This window comes from Rhinolophus sinicus, linkage group LG06 (genome assembly GCF_036562045.2).
Source record: "Rhinolophus sinicus isolate RSC01 linkage group LG06, ASM3656204v1, whole genome shotgun sequence".
Lineage (NCBI taxonomy): Eukaryota > Metazoa > Chordata > Mammalia > Chiroptera > Rhinolophidae > Rhinolophus > Rhinolophus sinicus.
This window is the reverse complement of record NC_133756.1, coordinates 110,882,522-110,898,914: the sequence shown is the minus strand read 5'-3', so window position 1 is coordinate 110,898,914 and position 16,393 is coordinate 110,882,522. Positions and strand designations below refer to the sequence as shown.

Below are 16,393 nucleotides of genomic sequence, written 5' to 3'. Positions count from 1 at the left end.
GTAACAAGTAGGTGCGGAAGGGGAGGATAGTATTTGATAAATTTTATGTTATTTTCTTACTTTATCGAGTTTGTCGGATGGATCGTTAGCATTCACTGCCCCTTGTTCTGTTGGTTAGACCACAGAACATGAAGACAAGCACAGTGAGCTTCCAAAAACAGCTCATTTCCTTCCCTGTATCCTCTATTTCTTCCCACTTTTCTTATCTTACCAGTTTTAATAACCCCTCCTCCCTCCTTCATGAGAGGCTGTTGATCCTGCGGAGGCTGTGTATTTATTAGAACTTGCATGCTTTACAGACAAAAGAACACCAAACTGGTGACATATTTCTCTCTAGCAATGATACCCTGACTCCAGAACTAGAAAATCAGTCCTTATTGTACATCACCATCTATGGCCATTAAGGCATCACGACATATTAGTCCACTCGGGCTGCCATAACAAAATACTATAGACTGGGTGGTTTAAACAACAGAAATGCATTTCCTCACAGTTCTGGAGGCTGGGCAGTCTAAGACAAAGGTTCTATCAGGGTTTGCTCTCTGGCAAGAGTTCTCTTCCTGGCTTGCAGATGGTCACCTTCTTAAGTGTCCTTGCACAACAGAGAGAAAGAGAGTGATCTCTCTTCCTCTTCTTCTCAGGCCACCAATCCTATCAGGTTAGGAATTCACTGTTATAATCTCATTTAACCTTAATTGTCTCCTAAAGGTTCTATCTCCACATCTTCAAATCAGATCACACTGGGGGCTAGGGCTTCAATATTATGAATGGGGGTGGGGGGTAATTTAGTCCAGGTGGAGTGGGGATTCTCTACTTAACTAAAATGTTCATGTTTAAAAGGTACAAGGAATAAACATTCATGCTCACACAGGCCTGTAGTCTTTTGGCATATAGGACAAAGCAGCTGGATGACATCATAGTTTCAAGTACCATTGTCAGTGGTTGAAGAGAATTCCAGTATTCTGCTGGTTGTTGTTTATTTCACTTCAGTGTTAGTGGCATGGAGAGTGGGAAAGAAAGAGAACCGGAGTCTCCAACCTCACTGCTATAAAATGCCTCATATTCCCTCTTTCTTCAGAGAAAAAAGGCAGGGAAAAAAGAAAAGCCCTGAATGTCTCTTACCTTGACTTTGAAAGTAGGTAGATTCTCCATTATTCTTCTTACTAATGCTTAAAGACATTCCAGGCCTTTGATATATATTCATTTGACATACATTTTCTTAGTTTTTCTTAGTGCTAGGCATTGTGCTAGGTGCCAGGAGCACAAAGATGAATGAGATCAAATCCTTTCCTTAAGGACTCAGCAGTCTTATAGGGAAGCAGAATTAAAATCAAAGAATGTTAGAATGGAAGGAATCTAATTGCAGATGAAGAACTCAGTCACAGAGAGATTAAGAGATTTAGCCAAAGTGCTACAGGTGGTTGGAACAGGGCCAGTAAACACACAGGCCTATTGACCACTAATCCAGTCTTTAGTCCTGTGCAACTCAGAGTCCTCCATGAAAGTTAATCATGCAACCAGGATTTATTTAGGACCTACTATGTGCTAAATGTCCTGGTTGAATGTGACAGAATTTATGGTTTAATAACTGAATTGACTGAATAATTTGTTTGGGAAAAATAAGACTACCTCAGATGAAAATATCAGCAAATACTACATGGCATCATTTAAAATGAGATGTTTCTGTATTAACCCCATAAATACAATACATATGCAAATAAGATGTATACATTATCTGATTATCGAATTTATCTTTACAACATTCATCATGGTTGAGATAATCTCGCTGGATGGAAGAGTTTCTCCTTCCATCTTCATCCCTTAATGTAATACCACTGAGTGATACCAGGTAGAGGAAAACTGCTCTGAAGGTAGATTGAAGATAAAACAAAACAAAACAAAAAAAATCATTTTGCGTCTAAAGTTCTGTAAACTGGACTGAAGATAGACTATCTAGACATCTGGTTCCCGGAGGCCCCCCAGTGAGAAATCAGGTCTTATTTCCAGCCACACAATTACACAACACAGACGAAGAACAGTTAGATGGGAAGATGGCTGTTGTGTTGGTCTATCCCTTCTCCATGTCACTGGTTCACCCAACCCGAGAAAAGTGTAAAGAGCACGTGGTCTGAGTGGTTAGGGTGACCAGCTCTGGATTCAGCCAGACTTGTCTCTGAATTCTGGCTCCACTACTTTTGACCTTGGGCAAATTTTGTAACATCATACATCTCAGCTTTTTCATCTATAAAATGAGGGTTAGTAAGATTACCTTAGAAGTGTAGTGAGGATTAAATGAGACGATACATGTCAAGTTCATGTCACAGTGCTCGAGTCAACTACTCAGTAAATAGGCATTACTATGTTACATTGGTTTTGTGACCTGCTATCTTCCCCTTCAACCTGCTCTCCCCTCCTTCGTTTTAGCCATTCCTTTGATCCTGTCCTTTCCCTTTGTTTCTCTCCCTGTCCTGCTAATGTCTGTGCCTTGTGCTCTGCCAGGGTGGACATCAGTGCGGGGCCCTAGAAGAGGTGCTATTGGCCATTGTGCTACATGATGCACCTGCCAAGTGACCAGGGAGAGCTCCAGGGCTGCATTCAGTGTGGATAAACACCTGTCCTCTGTGTCACCACAGCTAGACAGACAGTGGTGCTGAGTCATGCTACTGCTCATAACCGGTGAGATTCCAGACTCAGAAGGCTCTAAGACAGGGACTCGAGAGGACTATCTGCCCATCCCTCTCTCTCCAGGTGAGACTACTCTTTAATCTGCCATGAGGTGGAAATAGATGCAGAAGATTCTATCATTCACTGAGGGCGGAAGAATCCATAACATCAGGATGTGTCTTCTTATCTCTAAGCTAAATTTCAGGGTTTGCTTTCAAACGTACCTTTTAAATGCATCTTTTATAGGGAAAAATAAACTCGATATCTAGCTCATTATAAACACACATCATATGTACCGTATGATATAAGGTATATAGTATTAAATAATATGCAGCACTCTGTATGTATGTATGTGAGTACACAGACACGTACACACAGTGTATTATTTACTGATTAAAAACTTGAACTCTAGAGTCAGACGTAGTGTCCAATCACAGCTCCCTACTGGTGGTGTTTTTGCTCTAAAAACTGATAAGAAATATTAATGCTCTCACTAGAAACTTGCATTAGCACAGTTCTCAGCTCATAGAATTCAATGAAAGTTAACTACCATTGTTGTTGTTATTTAGACCTATAAATATATAGTGAGAGGCCAATTCTTAAGTTTTATCTTCTGAAAACTAAATGGGTCCAGTTTGATTACTTTTTTTTAACTCATTTCTTCCATAACCTTCAATTTCATTTTCCCTCTATTCATTTACCTTTCTAAATCCAGAATAGGACTTATAAGGCCAGTTGACTCTGATTAGCACAAGATAAAATATATGATATATTTTAAGGTTATCTATGATATTTCCCTATGCCAACTAACCTGATTTATAGAGAAATAAAAGTTATTCAATAGCAAGTGTATAACCTTTAAATACTTTATATTAACTCATTTTATCCTCAAAATAAACTCATTCATTATTCATTTTTTCAGCAATGCCATACTTCATTGATTCTAAAGATACTTTTTTTTTTTTACATTTTAACATCTCTGAAACCAAGATATGCCTTGAAATTGATGATGTGTTATAGTTCCATTGACAATCTTTTTTTACTTAGTAAGACATGAAGTAATGGTGCATCTTGCAACTGAGGACAACCTAGAGTCAATGAAATAGGGTATGAGAAACAACCATGTTCCAGGCATTCTCTTAGGCCCTAGAACTTAATAAACAGGATGAACAGTCCTTCTTTCAGAGAATCAACATTCTGATGAGGAATACAGAAAAATAAAAGATGATTCAACGTGTACAACTGTTGTGAGAGCTAATGGAAGATTCATTCTTTGGTGTGTGTGTGAGGGGGGGGAGGGCTTATAGGAACAGGGAAAGTCTCCTAGTGATGGTGATGTTACACCTCTAAAGTTGGAGTGCAATTAGTGAGGGGTATGACTAGCCTGTGGTTTGCTTGTCAGCCCAACAGGATAAGCAAAATCCTAGAAGGTAGAAAAAGCATGGAACATTCAGGGATTTGAACGTAGTTCAGAATGGATTTAGAGTGTCCATGGAAGAGGGGCAAGGTGTGATGGCAGCAAGGAAAGCATAGGCCACATCCTGATGGGCCTTGTAGACCATGATAAGGGATTTGGACTACATCCTGAGGACGCTGGGGTTCTACTGAAGCATAGGTGCTACTTCCATTTGCCAAATGAGAAAAATTGAGACCTAGAATAGCCAAATGATTGGCTTTAGGCTGGATAGCAAAGCACAGGACTAATTTAATTCCCTCCCTCTAAGTCCTCACCTGAAGACAGATATTCTTTATGTGATGCCAAGATTACCCAGGACATTATTCTGTCTCATTGGCTATACTGCCAGCAAATGCATTACTAGATTATCATTTATTTTAGTTTATGTTGAATTAATGTATTTGGTTTAGATGGCAGGAAGGTAGAACCAATGTGTTGGTTCTTAAAGATTTCTTTAAGGTGAATACGGCCTAATGTTAGGATATTTGGGTCCAGTTACATCACTTGTAGTTTACATATCACTGCCAAGTTCATCCACAGTTGTGTCTATTAGATGATAGATATTGATGCCAGTCTTTTCTAAATGCATCATGCATCTATACTTTATGCTCTATACTTCATGCTCTATACTTGAGAAAAACAAACAAACAAATAAACAATTAAATTAACTTTAAAAAAATGAAAGAAACAATGCTGATGGGGAAGAGAAGGTTCACAACTTCAAGGTTTTTATACTCTTGTATATTATTATGCCATCAGAAATTGCATTTCAATTTATCTTAAAGCTTCTTCAGCTGCCCTTTTAGAGTAATACAATCTCAGGATTGACTACATTAAGCCATTTAAGATGAAATGCAACAAAAAGTTATAATAGGAAGACACTAACTTTTGAATTGATTACACAGGATCAAAAAGAAAGAACAATAATTTGAATTAAGATATTCTATTCCAGCCACACAATCTTGATTCATATTATCACATCTAAAATAATCTAGTTCACAAAGCTTGGTGGTATGCACAAATTGCCTTTTTAATGAAAGGATAACAAAGAGTCGTTTGCTTTTCTTTTTGAGCAAAATGACAACATGAATCACCTAATTTCTTTGACTTGCCCTAAAAAGAGAGTGTATCTATAATTGCCAAGCATTTAGGTCCATTTTGATCAAAGACATCTTCAGTTTCTATAGGAGAAGCAATGAGTACAAATGCCATGTTGAAGTTATGATGATATAAAAATTACTAGCTATTTAAATGAAATAGTAGGTGCCAAGATGATAGCTTGCTACCCTCATCCAACTAAAAAGGACAAAGAGTGTAAAGTCTTTATTAATAGGACAGACAACTCTCTATTCACGATAGCTTAGGCACAGTCTTATCTAAAATAAGGTGGTTAAGTTATATAGGATCAGTAACTTTGATTCTGTAAACCTCATGACTTTGGAATTCTAATATCAGAAGAGGGGAACAAGATGAAGAAATGGTTAACCTAATTCAGACAAGACCTGTGAATGACAGGTGGATGGAAGAGAATGCTAGAGACTCAAGGAGTCATTTTTAGAATGGTAAACTCAAATGCAAATTACAGCACTGATATTTACTATTAATTCTGTGACCTTGGGCTAGCTAGCTACAATTCTCTCTGGGACTTAAGAAAAACAATTTCTACTTCATAGGATTGCTGGAAGATTAAATGAAACACTATGCATAAAGCAACTGATGCATAATGTGTGTGAATAGGGACTATTGTTAATATTATTTTCGTGATTATTATTACATCCCATGCTTCTATTTAATTCTATTGGCATTAGATGAAGTAAACAGTAGACCAGGCAACCATGAATAAGGCATAGCACATGTTTGGGGATGGCATTTAGGCTTGCACATTCCCAATTAGCTTTTCAATTAACCCCAGCCTTGAGGAATATAGTTCCCACACCATACCTGAATGTTAAAATAGGACTGATGGTCTATGGTGGGTACAGGTTATTTTATGAGAGTCAAGAGGAAATAAACTATGCTACCTATTGCAAAAAGAAGCCAAAATTTACAGAGGTTACTGAAATAAAATCACAGTCACTGTCTATTATACAGGTTTATACCCCAAAAGCTAAAACATGCCCTGAATCTATCAGTAGCCCTCTTACATTTAACTGTACTAGTCATTCTCAAAATAAAACTCAATATTAATCTCATTTTGTTATTCTTCCTCCATTTTACAATACAGCATAACAACATATAGTCAGCAGCTCTTTATATCCCCCCCATATTGGCAGTTATATGATCTCTGATGTTACTTTAATACTTTATATATAATTTAGCTTACAGTATCATTTGCTAACTGTCTTCTCAGTTATAGAAAATATTATTATACAAAATAATAGGATCTTGTTATGCAAAATATTAATTCACAAGAGTTGGTTTAGATAAGGCATGTGATAAAATTAGGTACACAGAATAAATAAACTATTTACATTCAACAAACATTGTTCAAGGTAGCACACCTTTTAATTCATTCCAGGAACTCTGTGAATACAAACTCCATGAGAAAAAAACTGAGATGCTATTGTCTTGTTAGGTATGATGAGCGGGGATTCAAAACAAACTGCTCCTAGCTCCCCTGGCAAGGCAGGGGCATCAGGTTTAATAATTTTTCCTTAGTCTTTATCACAGACAGCAACACTTTAGTGCTCTAATGTGATGTCTTTACTCTCTAAGCTAAATAAAGAATTTAAAACCCTTACCCCCACATTTGGTTTCTTCTTACCTGTTCTAAGGATTAGCCAGCACAGAAATGAAAGGGGGATATCAGAGGCCCCTTACCAGCTTCTTCCCACACTCAAGAAGCAGAAGGCTATGTTACTTCGTTAGAGATCAACGTCCTTTTAGGTTCTACATACTGAATTCCATAGAGCTGCTTTTCTCCACACTTAGGCCCAAGCCTGAATTAAGTGTCACTGGGAGAGTCAACTTTTCTTTGCATACTAATGTGGCATAAAGCATTATCTTCTAGTGGCTTTCAGAGCTATTTGTGGTCCCTGACAGTCTTTTCATCCATGCAACCTATAATTTTCATAGAAAGAAGACACTTTTTTCAAAACATTTGCTCCAATAAAAGACCTACTTACAAGTTTCTTTCTTTAAAAATTCCTTGAGAAGCAAAGAAACAAAACCCAACTGCTCCGTATGTATGGTGCTAGTACACGGTAATTAGGTTTGCAGTCTTTCTACCTCTGATATATAGACTAGGAAAGGGATCAATTCTACTTCACTCTTGCCTCCTCTTCCCCCACCAAAATGCCATTAAATAACAAGTTGGTAATCGTTCTACAATCCTGAGATCTACACATTCGAAAAGGCTGCAACCCTCAAGTCAGAACTCCAATGATGTTTTCTCTTTTCACTCTACACATAATCGTCTCTTGGTTTCTCACTGGATTCTTGTTCTTCTTATCAACATTCCCACTCTGAGGGAACAAACAGCAAGTTAAAGTGAAGGAACCTTTGCAGTTGAGAGGGAGGATGGAGCCACAGGCCAGAGTAGCCATCTCAGGGTCAATCTTAGGAGTAGATTGAAGGCAGAAAGGAGATTGGAGTAAAGATTGCATCCTCAGAGTAATATGGAAAATCTCCGTTTCTCAAAATTTTGTTACCTTTGGAAATTTCCCCAACACCTATCAAATTGGATACTGATTTTTCTAAATATAACAGTTTGGTCAATGCTCTGAAAGCATAGGACAAATTAGAGATACAAGCTTGTAATGAATCTTAGGAATTACAGGCCATTTTAATTTCTTAGAGAAAGATAACTAATTAGGTAAATCTACAGAGAGGTTCTCTGGAAACAACTAGTCAGACTGAATAAAAGAAATACAAAGCCATTCTCTAAATGGCTATGACTATCTGATTACAAATATAATTCTTGCGCATTGTAAACACTTTTTAAATGATGGCGTTGTTGATTTGGAGGAAAAAAAAAATGAAGCACCCCTGTGGAGTCTGGTCAATGTTACTGAGAGTCCAGAATATGTGTTCCTAGGACACACACTAAGACGCAAGTACTGAAGAGAGGCTCAGGGATTTATAATGCCTCCTTCAGAACCAAAGATCATAGTCATGAAAATAATGCAGTATAGCAACAAGTTTACTACAGAGCTCTCCGAAGAAGCAAAAATTTCAGCTGCTCTATTGCTTTCACCCCATGTCATTTAAAGGATTGTTAAGTCTCTGTCCAGACACTCTCTCAATGGATGATTCCACCAAATATTTTGAGCAGCAATGATCCTGTTTAACCCCAAATCCTCCCCTCCCAGGTAGCTAGGCTCCAAGAGTTACCCCTTCTTTCCGGGGAATGGACCTCATCCCCAGTGAGAGGCACGCTCTCATCCCAAGCTAATAAAGGCTGCGTCTGTGCTCAGACTAGCAGTTCAGAGCAGGCAGTGGCAAATCGGAAAGGGAATCTTCATCCCCACTTATTCCCTACCTTTTCTGATTTCGCCTTCCTGGCATTGTGCACGAACCTGCGACCCAGCTTCTTGGCATACCAGATAGAGGCAAACATAGCGATGCCAATTGAAGGAATTCACAACGAAGCTGCTGCACAAACAACTTCCCACCACGGCTCAGAGACAAACAGAATCAGGCTGGAGCTGTCACTCCCAGGCTGTTGCTTTCTCGGTTCCTCTCATGCTGGTTAGCTGAGGGAGAGGGTGGGAGGAGAGAGGGGGTTGGGGGGGAAAGGCAGTCCTGTTTGGCCAGTCTGCAGGTATATTTACATCCTGCCAGCAGGAGGTCCGGGCGAGGCAGGCGCTGCCTTCCTAGCCAGCACACACACACACAACCAGTCAGCTAAGTATCTGCCTGCAGTTCGTCGGCACCATCACCACCAAACTCCATGTGTGTCAGGAGGAAGGGAAGCTGCAGCCAAGTCGTCGGGATGGCAGCTCACCTCTGGCTCTAGGCTAGGCAGTTGCACTCCTCGCTCGGCTTCCCTGTGTCTTGACAGTACGTGCTGGCGGCGGTGGCAGCTTATAGACAGACCTACATACAGCCTCGCAGGTGAATCAGCCAATACAAGAGCTTCCAGGCACGGGGGAGAGGCAGGGCAACCAGGAAGGAACCTAGCCCTGGGGGCACAAACAGGTGTCCCTGGAGCTTGAATTCTGCTCTGATCCTCCGAGAATATCTGGCTGTTGGGGTGGCTGGAAACAGAAGTGTCCTTCCCCTGCCCCCTCCTCAACTACTTACGGTCCAAGAAAAGTCTTATCTCTGCTAATTAGGCAGCCTCACCCATAGCTTGCAAGAGCAACGTTTTCTTTTTTTGGAGACTGGCCCGGGACAAAGGACAAAGCGAGCAGGATGAAGTGTATTCCCAAATACCTGAACTAAGTTCCTTAGTTTTCAAACTCATTGGTTCTACCTCTAAAGCATCTGGGGTCTAGTGTATGAACACAGGTTTTTGGCATAAGGATTAAGGATGGGGAGGACCTTAAATCTACCTTTAAACTAAAATAGAGCTATCTACTACTTAAAAAACACACACAAAAAAACACAAAACCTGAGTTTTCTTGCAGTGATAGCCAATGTTAATGATGAATTGTAATATTACTTTGGGGAAGGTAAATTTATGATTTATGGCACCTCTTAAACCATGCTTCTTTGAAGAATTTTTACATCTGATTCTACCACTAGGTGATTTCAGTTTCAATTATCTTGTTAGGGTTTAGACTGTGAGGCATTTTAAAAGTGAAGACAATTTTAAGGGATGTTTCATCCAGTGATAGATAGCATTTAAGCCTTTACCCAGCATACCAGAGGGAAAACAAAACAAAACAAAACAAAACAAAACAAAACAAAAACATTAACTGGAAAAACTTCCTTCCAGTAACATACAAACAAGACTTGATTCACTAAACGTTTTCCAGCTGATCTGACAAACGTGTGCTATGAGTATCTATGGACCAAAGACTTACACATATTTGGAAAATAACTTCCTTCTCTCACTGTAAGTCTCTTGAGTTTTACCGCTAAAGAGGGTTGGGTCTTCAGTCAACAGAATGCTGCTTTATATGGTATATTGGATATCTTAGGCAATTGGAGGTAGAGCGCAGCAGTCTGGGACAACGGTAGTCAGAATTCACGTCGCTGTTATTCACTCAGGTAACCCTGGTGCCTAGAACAGTATGTAGCACAATGCCTGCGATGGATGTTTGTTAAATGAAAGAACGATCTAGGTTCTAAGCCTGGCTCTGCTTCTCACTTCCTTGTTCTGAGTTTGATTGGTCTCATCTGTAAATGAAGAGAATTGGCAGATGATTTTTAAGGCCCCTTCCTTCTCTAGGAGTCTATAATTCTGTGAATGGGTCTCCACGTGAATATTGAACAGAACTGTCTAGAGCTCATCAGGGCACAGGCTCTGGTAAAATGGCTCAGTGTTTTGAAAAGCCACCAGTGGCAGGCACCCTTGGGGCGGCCCAGATCCTACCTGTCCCCTAGGATTTGGTGCTACCATTAACTGTTTCTGCTGCTCTATGCTCTCACTTCCTACGAAATCTCCTTTCCTTTCATTTCCTTTAGACACTCTTAGACACTGCCTATGCAAATTCTCCACATTACACCCTGTGCATTTTGGATGAAAAGTACCACAGAAATCCAACAAATAAACAAATGATAACTCCTACTTAGTTTGCAAAGACATACTCAGCAGGAACACAACTTACCCTCACATCGCCGCGGTGCTAACGGTATTCATTATTTCTACATAAAAGTTTGTCTAAAGCCATGCTGTAGTTGAAAGACTATTCAGTTAACAGAATACAGTAGATGAAAAGGAGAAGGGGAGCAATTCTTCCTAAATTAATGAGTGAAAAAAATCTGTTTTCAACATTTTAAGATGGAATAAGATAATATAGAGGTGAGAAAAAATGTTGAGTTTTCAAAACACTGATATTAAAGGGAGGGGGAATCAAAGAATTTTTAATTTTTACTCTGATGGAGCTGCCAGATCATAAAATAATTTTTGCACTTTCTTCATGAGTGAAGATTTCCTAGGTCCCTAAAACTGGGGCTTGGAGAGATCTTTGACGTTTGATCCTTTGTTGGTTTGTTTTGCTTTTATATTCAAACTTTAATGACCTTCTTCACACACCTGACGCACAGGCTTTATAAACTTTTACAGGATGGAGTTCTCAAGAAAATAAATTGGACCTGCCAGCTATGATTTAAAGTAAAAAAATAATAATGATAATAACTGCTGGTCCTTAAAGAGATGGTTGGAGGTAGGAAAAGCAGTGTGGAGTTGGATTTTTGGAGTCAGAACCCATGCTTATATTATGCGAATTCTTACCACAATGTAGATATTCAAAATATATTTGTTGAATGTGTCTATGACAAAGGGAAATCCATAGACTTAAAAAACTAATAGAGTCAAAAGCATATTCACGAATTTTCAGCTATAAAAGCTTTTTGAAAGATGGGTGTCCTGTGAGTGGAATGGTGTCATTGCCATAGTTATAGAACCGTCTTGTCTGTGGGCAGGTGTGCCTGATACACGGAGGGTGACAGCTGCTGCCTATCATAAATCCTGAGTCTCTAACCATTGCTCTGCATATTGAGATCAACAACTTTTGCAGGTATGCCGTGTCAGGAAAACAAGTTTTTCAGATGCTTTCCATGTGTATGTCATCAGTACCTGGACAGACCTTCTCTTTGTAATTTTATTTTTAATACCTCTCATATGACAGAAGCCTAACAGTACAGCTGAGTTTGAGATGCAACATTAATCCTTTTAAGCAGCTTTGAGTTTCATGCCTCAACACACACTGTGTGAGCCTCCTCTGAATTCTCAAGGTAAAAGCGATGTTTCAATCAAGCCATTAAGTGTTATAGAACTACATTTTCTGCCTAGCACATGAATGATTTTCTCTTAAAAATCATCTAAATAAATCATAGATAATTATATAAACAGACTAGACATTAAATCCGAGAAACTAATATCTGCTAAATTGAAAAGCTATCTAGGTTAGGTGTTTAATATACACCAAAGAAAATACATATTTGAGACACAAACAAGTTAATGTACAAAACTAATAACCATTCAAATATTTGTGTGATTTGTTTGCATATCTGACATGCATATTTGAGAGCCCTTTGGTTAACATCTGATTAGTCCATTATTAAACAGCAGGTATGGGATATACTCTGTGGTACATAGAATTTATTACTAAAAGAATATAAACATAATATTTAACTTCAATTCACAGGAATACCAAGAAGGTGATATAAGTTACCTCAGTAGAGAGCAGTGGAAAGGGAAGATAAAAAACAGTTACATTTTGCTCCATACAGTTGTATTTTGTTTGAGTCTTCCACAATGAGAATAAATTAATGCTACTACTTGTATGATTAAAAAGGTAAGCAATTAAAAAAATAAAGGTAAGCAATACTTTTCTGTAAATATGTACTGGTTGTTTACTGTATGTCAAATACTAGAAACCCCAAAATGAATAAGATACAATCCCTCCTCTCCAGGAGACCTATGTAGTTGGGGACACAGATGCATAAAGAAATAAAATTTCATGGAGAATGGCATGATAACAGATGTGTGAAAATTATATGGGAGCTCGGGAAGAAAATTACTGTTTTTCAGTTGCTATATGATAAAAGCCCAGTAGTAAATGTTATCTGGAAAAGTGCAATAATTAGTGTGACTGTGTATAAAAGATAAAGGTGTAGCTAAATCTCTCTGCATGTTTTATGTATAGATGATAGAAAAAATGGTCATTATAACTTTGTGTGTATATATCAAAATTAAAGTGTACAAACTGACCCAATTGCAGAAAGATATATTTCTGCCCCAAAGAGACAACCAGTCATGGACAAGTGTGACAAAATGTTTGAGTCACAACAAATATAAGTCCTTTTAGTTCTTATTATAACGGGCTAAACATAGTTTTATTTTTCTGTTTTCAAAATCAAAACTAATTCTTTGATGTTTGAATATTTCACATGTCATTTCCTTTAAATGTTTAATCATGATATACTTAGGCACCCAGAGATGTAAGAAAGTTATGTAACACTCACCCATGTACCTACCACCCAGATTTAATAAATGTTAATATTTTGCCATCTTTGGTTCAGATTAATTTTAAAGAAATAAACTCTTCCTAATATTGTCAAAATCCCTCTACCCCACCCCACCTCAAATTCATCTCAAAATAATGTTCAGTAAACATTCTCGTACCTCTCTCTTTAAGCACATACCACTTTATCTCGAGTAGATACTTCAAAATGTGATTGACAGGATGTGTCCAGCTGAACTTTTATTATAAATTTCTCCCCAATTTACATTATTAGTAGTTTATAGGAGACCTACATTCTAGATGACACAGTATAATCATACTTATTACATTTTCCCAAACATAATGCATAACGTTTAGTTCCTTGTAGTTTTGATGTGCACTTTCTTGATTACTGGTGAGACTTAGCATCTTTTCAAATGTTTACTGGCTATATGAACTTCCTTCTATTTATAGCCTTTGCCCGTTGTAAAATTTGGTTATAGTTTTCTGACTGATTTATAAAAGAAAACTTTATGTATTCTGGATGCTAATTCAGTGATTATTACATATGCTGAAAATATCTGCTCCTAATTTCTGACTTGTCTTTTAACTTCATTTTATGTGATCATACAGAGTTCTCATAAAAATTTAAATGTACTGAAATTTGTCAATGTTTTCTTTTATTTGGGTACATTTTTTGTATCTTAATTTCTTCCCTATTCCAAGTTTATAAATGTATTATCTTATATTTTCTCCTAAACAATTTAAATGCTTTCACAAATACATTTTCAAATTAAAAGAAAAAATGGTGCGAGATAGGAATCTACTGTTCCCCCATATGTATGGCAGTTGTCCTTCCTTCCTCCCTCCCTCCCTTCTTCTCGCTCTCTCTTTTTGCTGGTATGTAAGAATGGTAGTCCTTTTCCTTACTGACTTGCAATGCTACTAAGTCATATGTCTAGATCATATGAGCATGCATATAATTGTTCTGGGCTCTTGTGATTGTTCTATTGTTACTTACCTCTGACAATACCATATTATCTTGCGTACTATGCTTTATAATAAATATTGATATCTAAATATTGATATTAGATATTGATAAGTAATCATCCTTTGAACTGGATCTAACTTTTCAAATTAATTTTTTATGAAGTTGTACAATTGATCATTTCAATACGATGCCAAATAATCGATGTCATTATTTGATAGTATTTTTAGTACTATGTCTGTAGTATATATCCCACACATGCTGTTTTATCTTGTAGGAGTTCCACTCCTCACCAAATCAGCCATTATTATTTTCACCATTATTTATTTTTTTTCCAATTAATGATTACTCAAAATAAATCCCACATGCTGTCAATTTATTTCCCCATCATTATTTTTAGCATCCTAACCTTCCTAAATTTCCTTCTTATCAAGATACATATTTTAATAGTTACTTCTGCAAAAAATCTGTGGTCAAACATGCTCAAACTTTTTGCATTTTTCCTGAGCTGTCCACATTTACCTCAGAATTTGAATGTGGACTTTGAATATATATATATATATATATATATATATATAGAGAGAGAGAGAGAGAGAGAGAGAGAGAGAGAGAGCGCGATTCGCAGACTGACAATGATTTTTCCCTCAGCACTTTGAAGATACTATCTCATACTGTCTTCTGGTATCTAATTTTATGATAAGATATCAGCTGTCAATAGAATTGCTACAGTGTAAGGAATGTCTCTTCTCTAAGGTTTGTTTAAAGATTTGTTTTTCTTTGTCTTTGGTGAACTGCACTTTCACAAAAATATTTTTTTCTCTAAAATTCTGCTTGGAACTTGTTATTTTTTGATCTGATTAAGTATTTTAAAAAATCTCAAAATATTATCTCTTCTAATATTCCTCTCTTTCATTCTCTTCGTTGTCTCCTTCTAAAATCCTGTTATGTTTTCCCTGCACTATTTAATGTGACCCATCCTATTTCTTCATATATCTCCTATTATTCTTCATCTGTGTCTGTATTGCTTTCATGGTTATATCCTCATATCTATTTACTATTTTTAAGTTTTAATCTATTGTTTTACCTATCTGCAGAGGTCTTGTTTTTAATAAATCGTTACTTTTTTTTTTTTTTTAATTTTGGAGATTCTATATATTTCTTTTTTAAATCCACCCAGTCTTTTATCTGGTATTCTGTTCTTTTGCTGTGATTTTTATTCCTTTATCATATTTTTAATTTAAAACATAATTTAATTTATAGTCTTTATCTGATAATCTTATTAACTATTTTTCTTGGAAGTCTAATCTTGCTGATTCCACTCATGATGGGTAGTTTCTGTATGCAATTGTACATTTTTATTCTAAAATATTCTTTAGTAAGATTTTACTTCCTGTGGGAGTTCTAGGGACTTGTAATTGTGCAACTGTTGGGACAGACTAATTTTGCACATCCTTCTGCTAGTTTCCAAGAGATTTCACTAATCCAGAAGTCATTATATGTTTAATATTTGGATGAGTGTTATTCTCTCCACACAAACATGTTAAATTTATTTTTTTATTTTCCTCTTCTACTTACAGTAGACACATGCTTTCTTATCGTTTCCCTGGTCTAATGAACGACATTTTTTAGAAGCTTTTTCAGTAAATGAGAACCCATTGAACTTTCCAGTTTTATGCAGAGATTTCAGTTTTATTTCTCTTCTTTGGGTAATCCTAAGGTCAACTGTCTTGCCCTGTATGAGCATTGCAATCCTACATTCTCATCTCAAGGGCCTTCATTGAGTCTCACAGACTGCTGAGATACCACAGTCAGGTCAGGCCATCATTTCATACAAACTCCAACAAGTCAAACTGGCTTGCCACTAAATTAACCCCCAAACAAATGAGAATTTAATTGGGTTACTCATGAGGTTTCCATGTTTGATAAGCATGTCTGACAATAGTATGTATAAGATTTACTGTGAAAAGTTTTATGCAAGAAATTCTGGAAAGTCACCTAATTAAAATGTTATTCAAAAGTCACTGTCATACAATTATTAATTACCTAAAGTTAGCAGTAAGTTAGACCCCCACATTTGTGATCTTGGATAAGTAATGCCAAGTGTTTAAAATGGGGTAATAATGGAAACCATTGTATTGATTACAAAGATCAAATGAGATAATACATGTAAACTATTTAGGCCTACACCTGGCACACAGTGGGGATGCAATAAAAATATTGTTTTTATTT

The 16,393-nt window shown here is 37.1% G+C and overlaps 1 protein-coding gene across 11 annotated transcripts in view; it reads right to left on the bottom strand.

Annotated features, from left to right (window-relative positions):
* The window catches only part of DLG2 (discs large MAGUK scaffold protein 2), a 1,902,684-nt gene that overhangs the window by 857,435 nt on the left and 1,028,856 nt on the right, over nucleotides 1-16,393 (bottom strand). Inside the window, exon 1 of one of the 11 annotated variants that reach the window (XM_074335671.1) lies at nucleotides 8,601-9,086. The exons of 9 other annotated variants lie outside the window; for them this stretch is intronic. In XM_074335671.1, coding sequence (XP_074191772.1) covers nucleotides 8,601-8,678 — 78 coding nt within the window. In that variant the 5' untranslated portion in view covers nucleotides 8,679-9,086. Of the gene's footprint in view, nucleotides 1-8,600; nucleotides 9,087-16,393 lie in introns of those variants that run through there. One more of the 11 variants, XM_074335674.1, reaches the window with a different exon arrangement.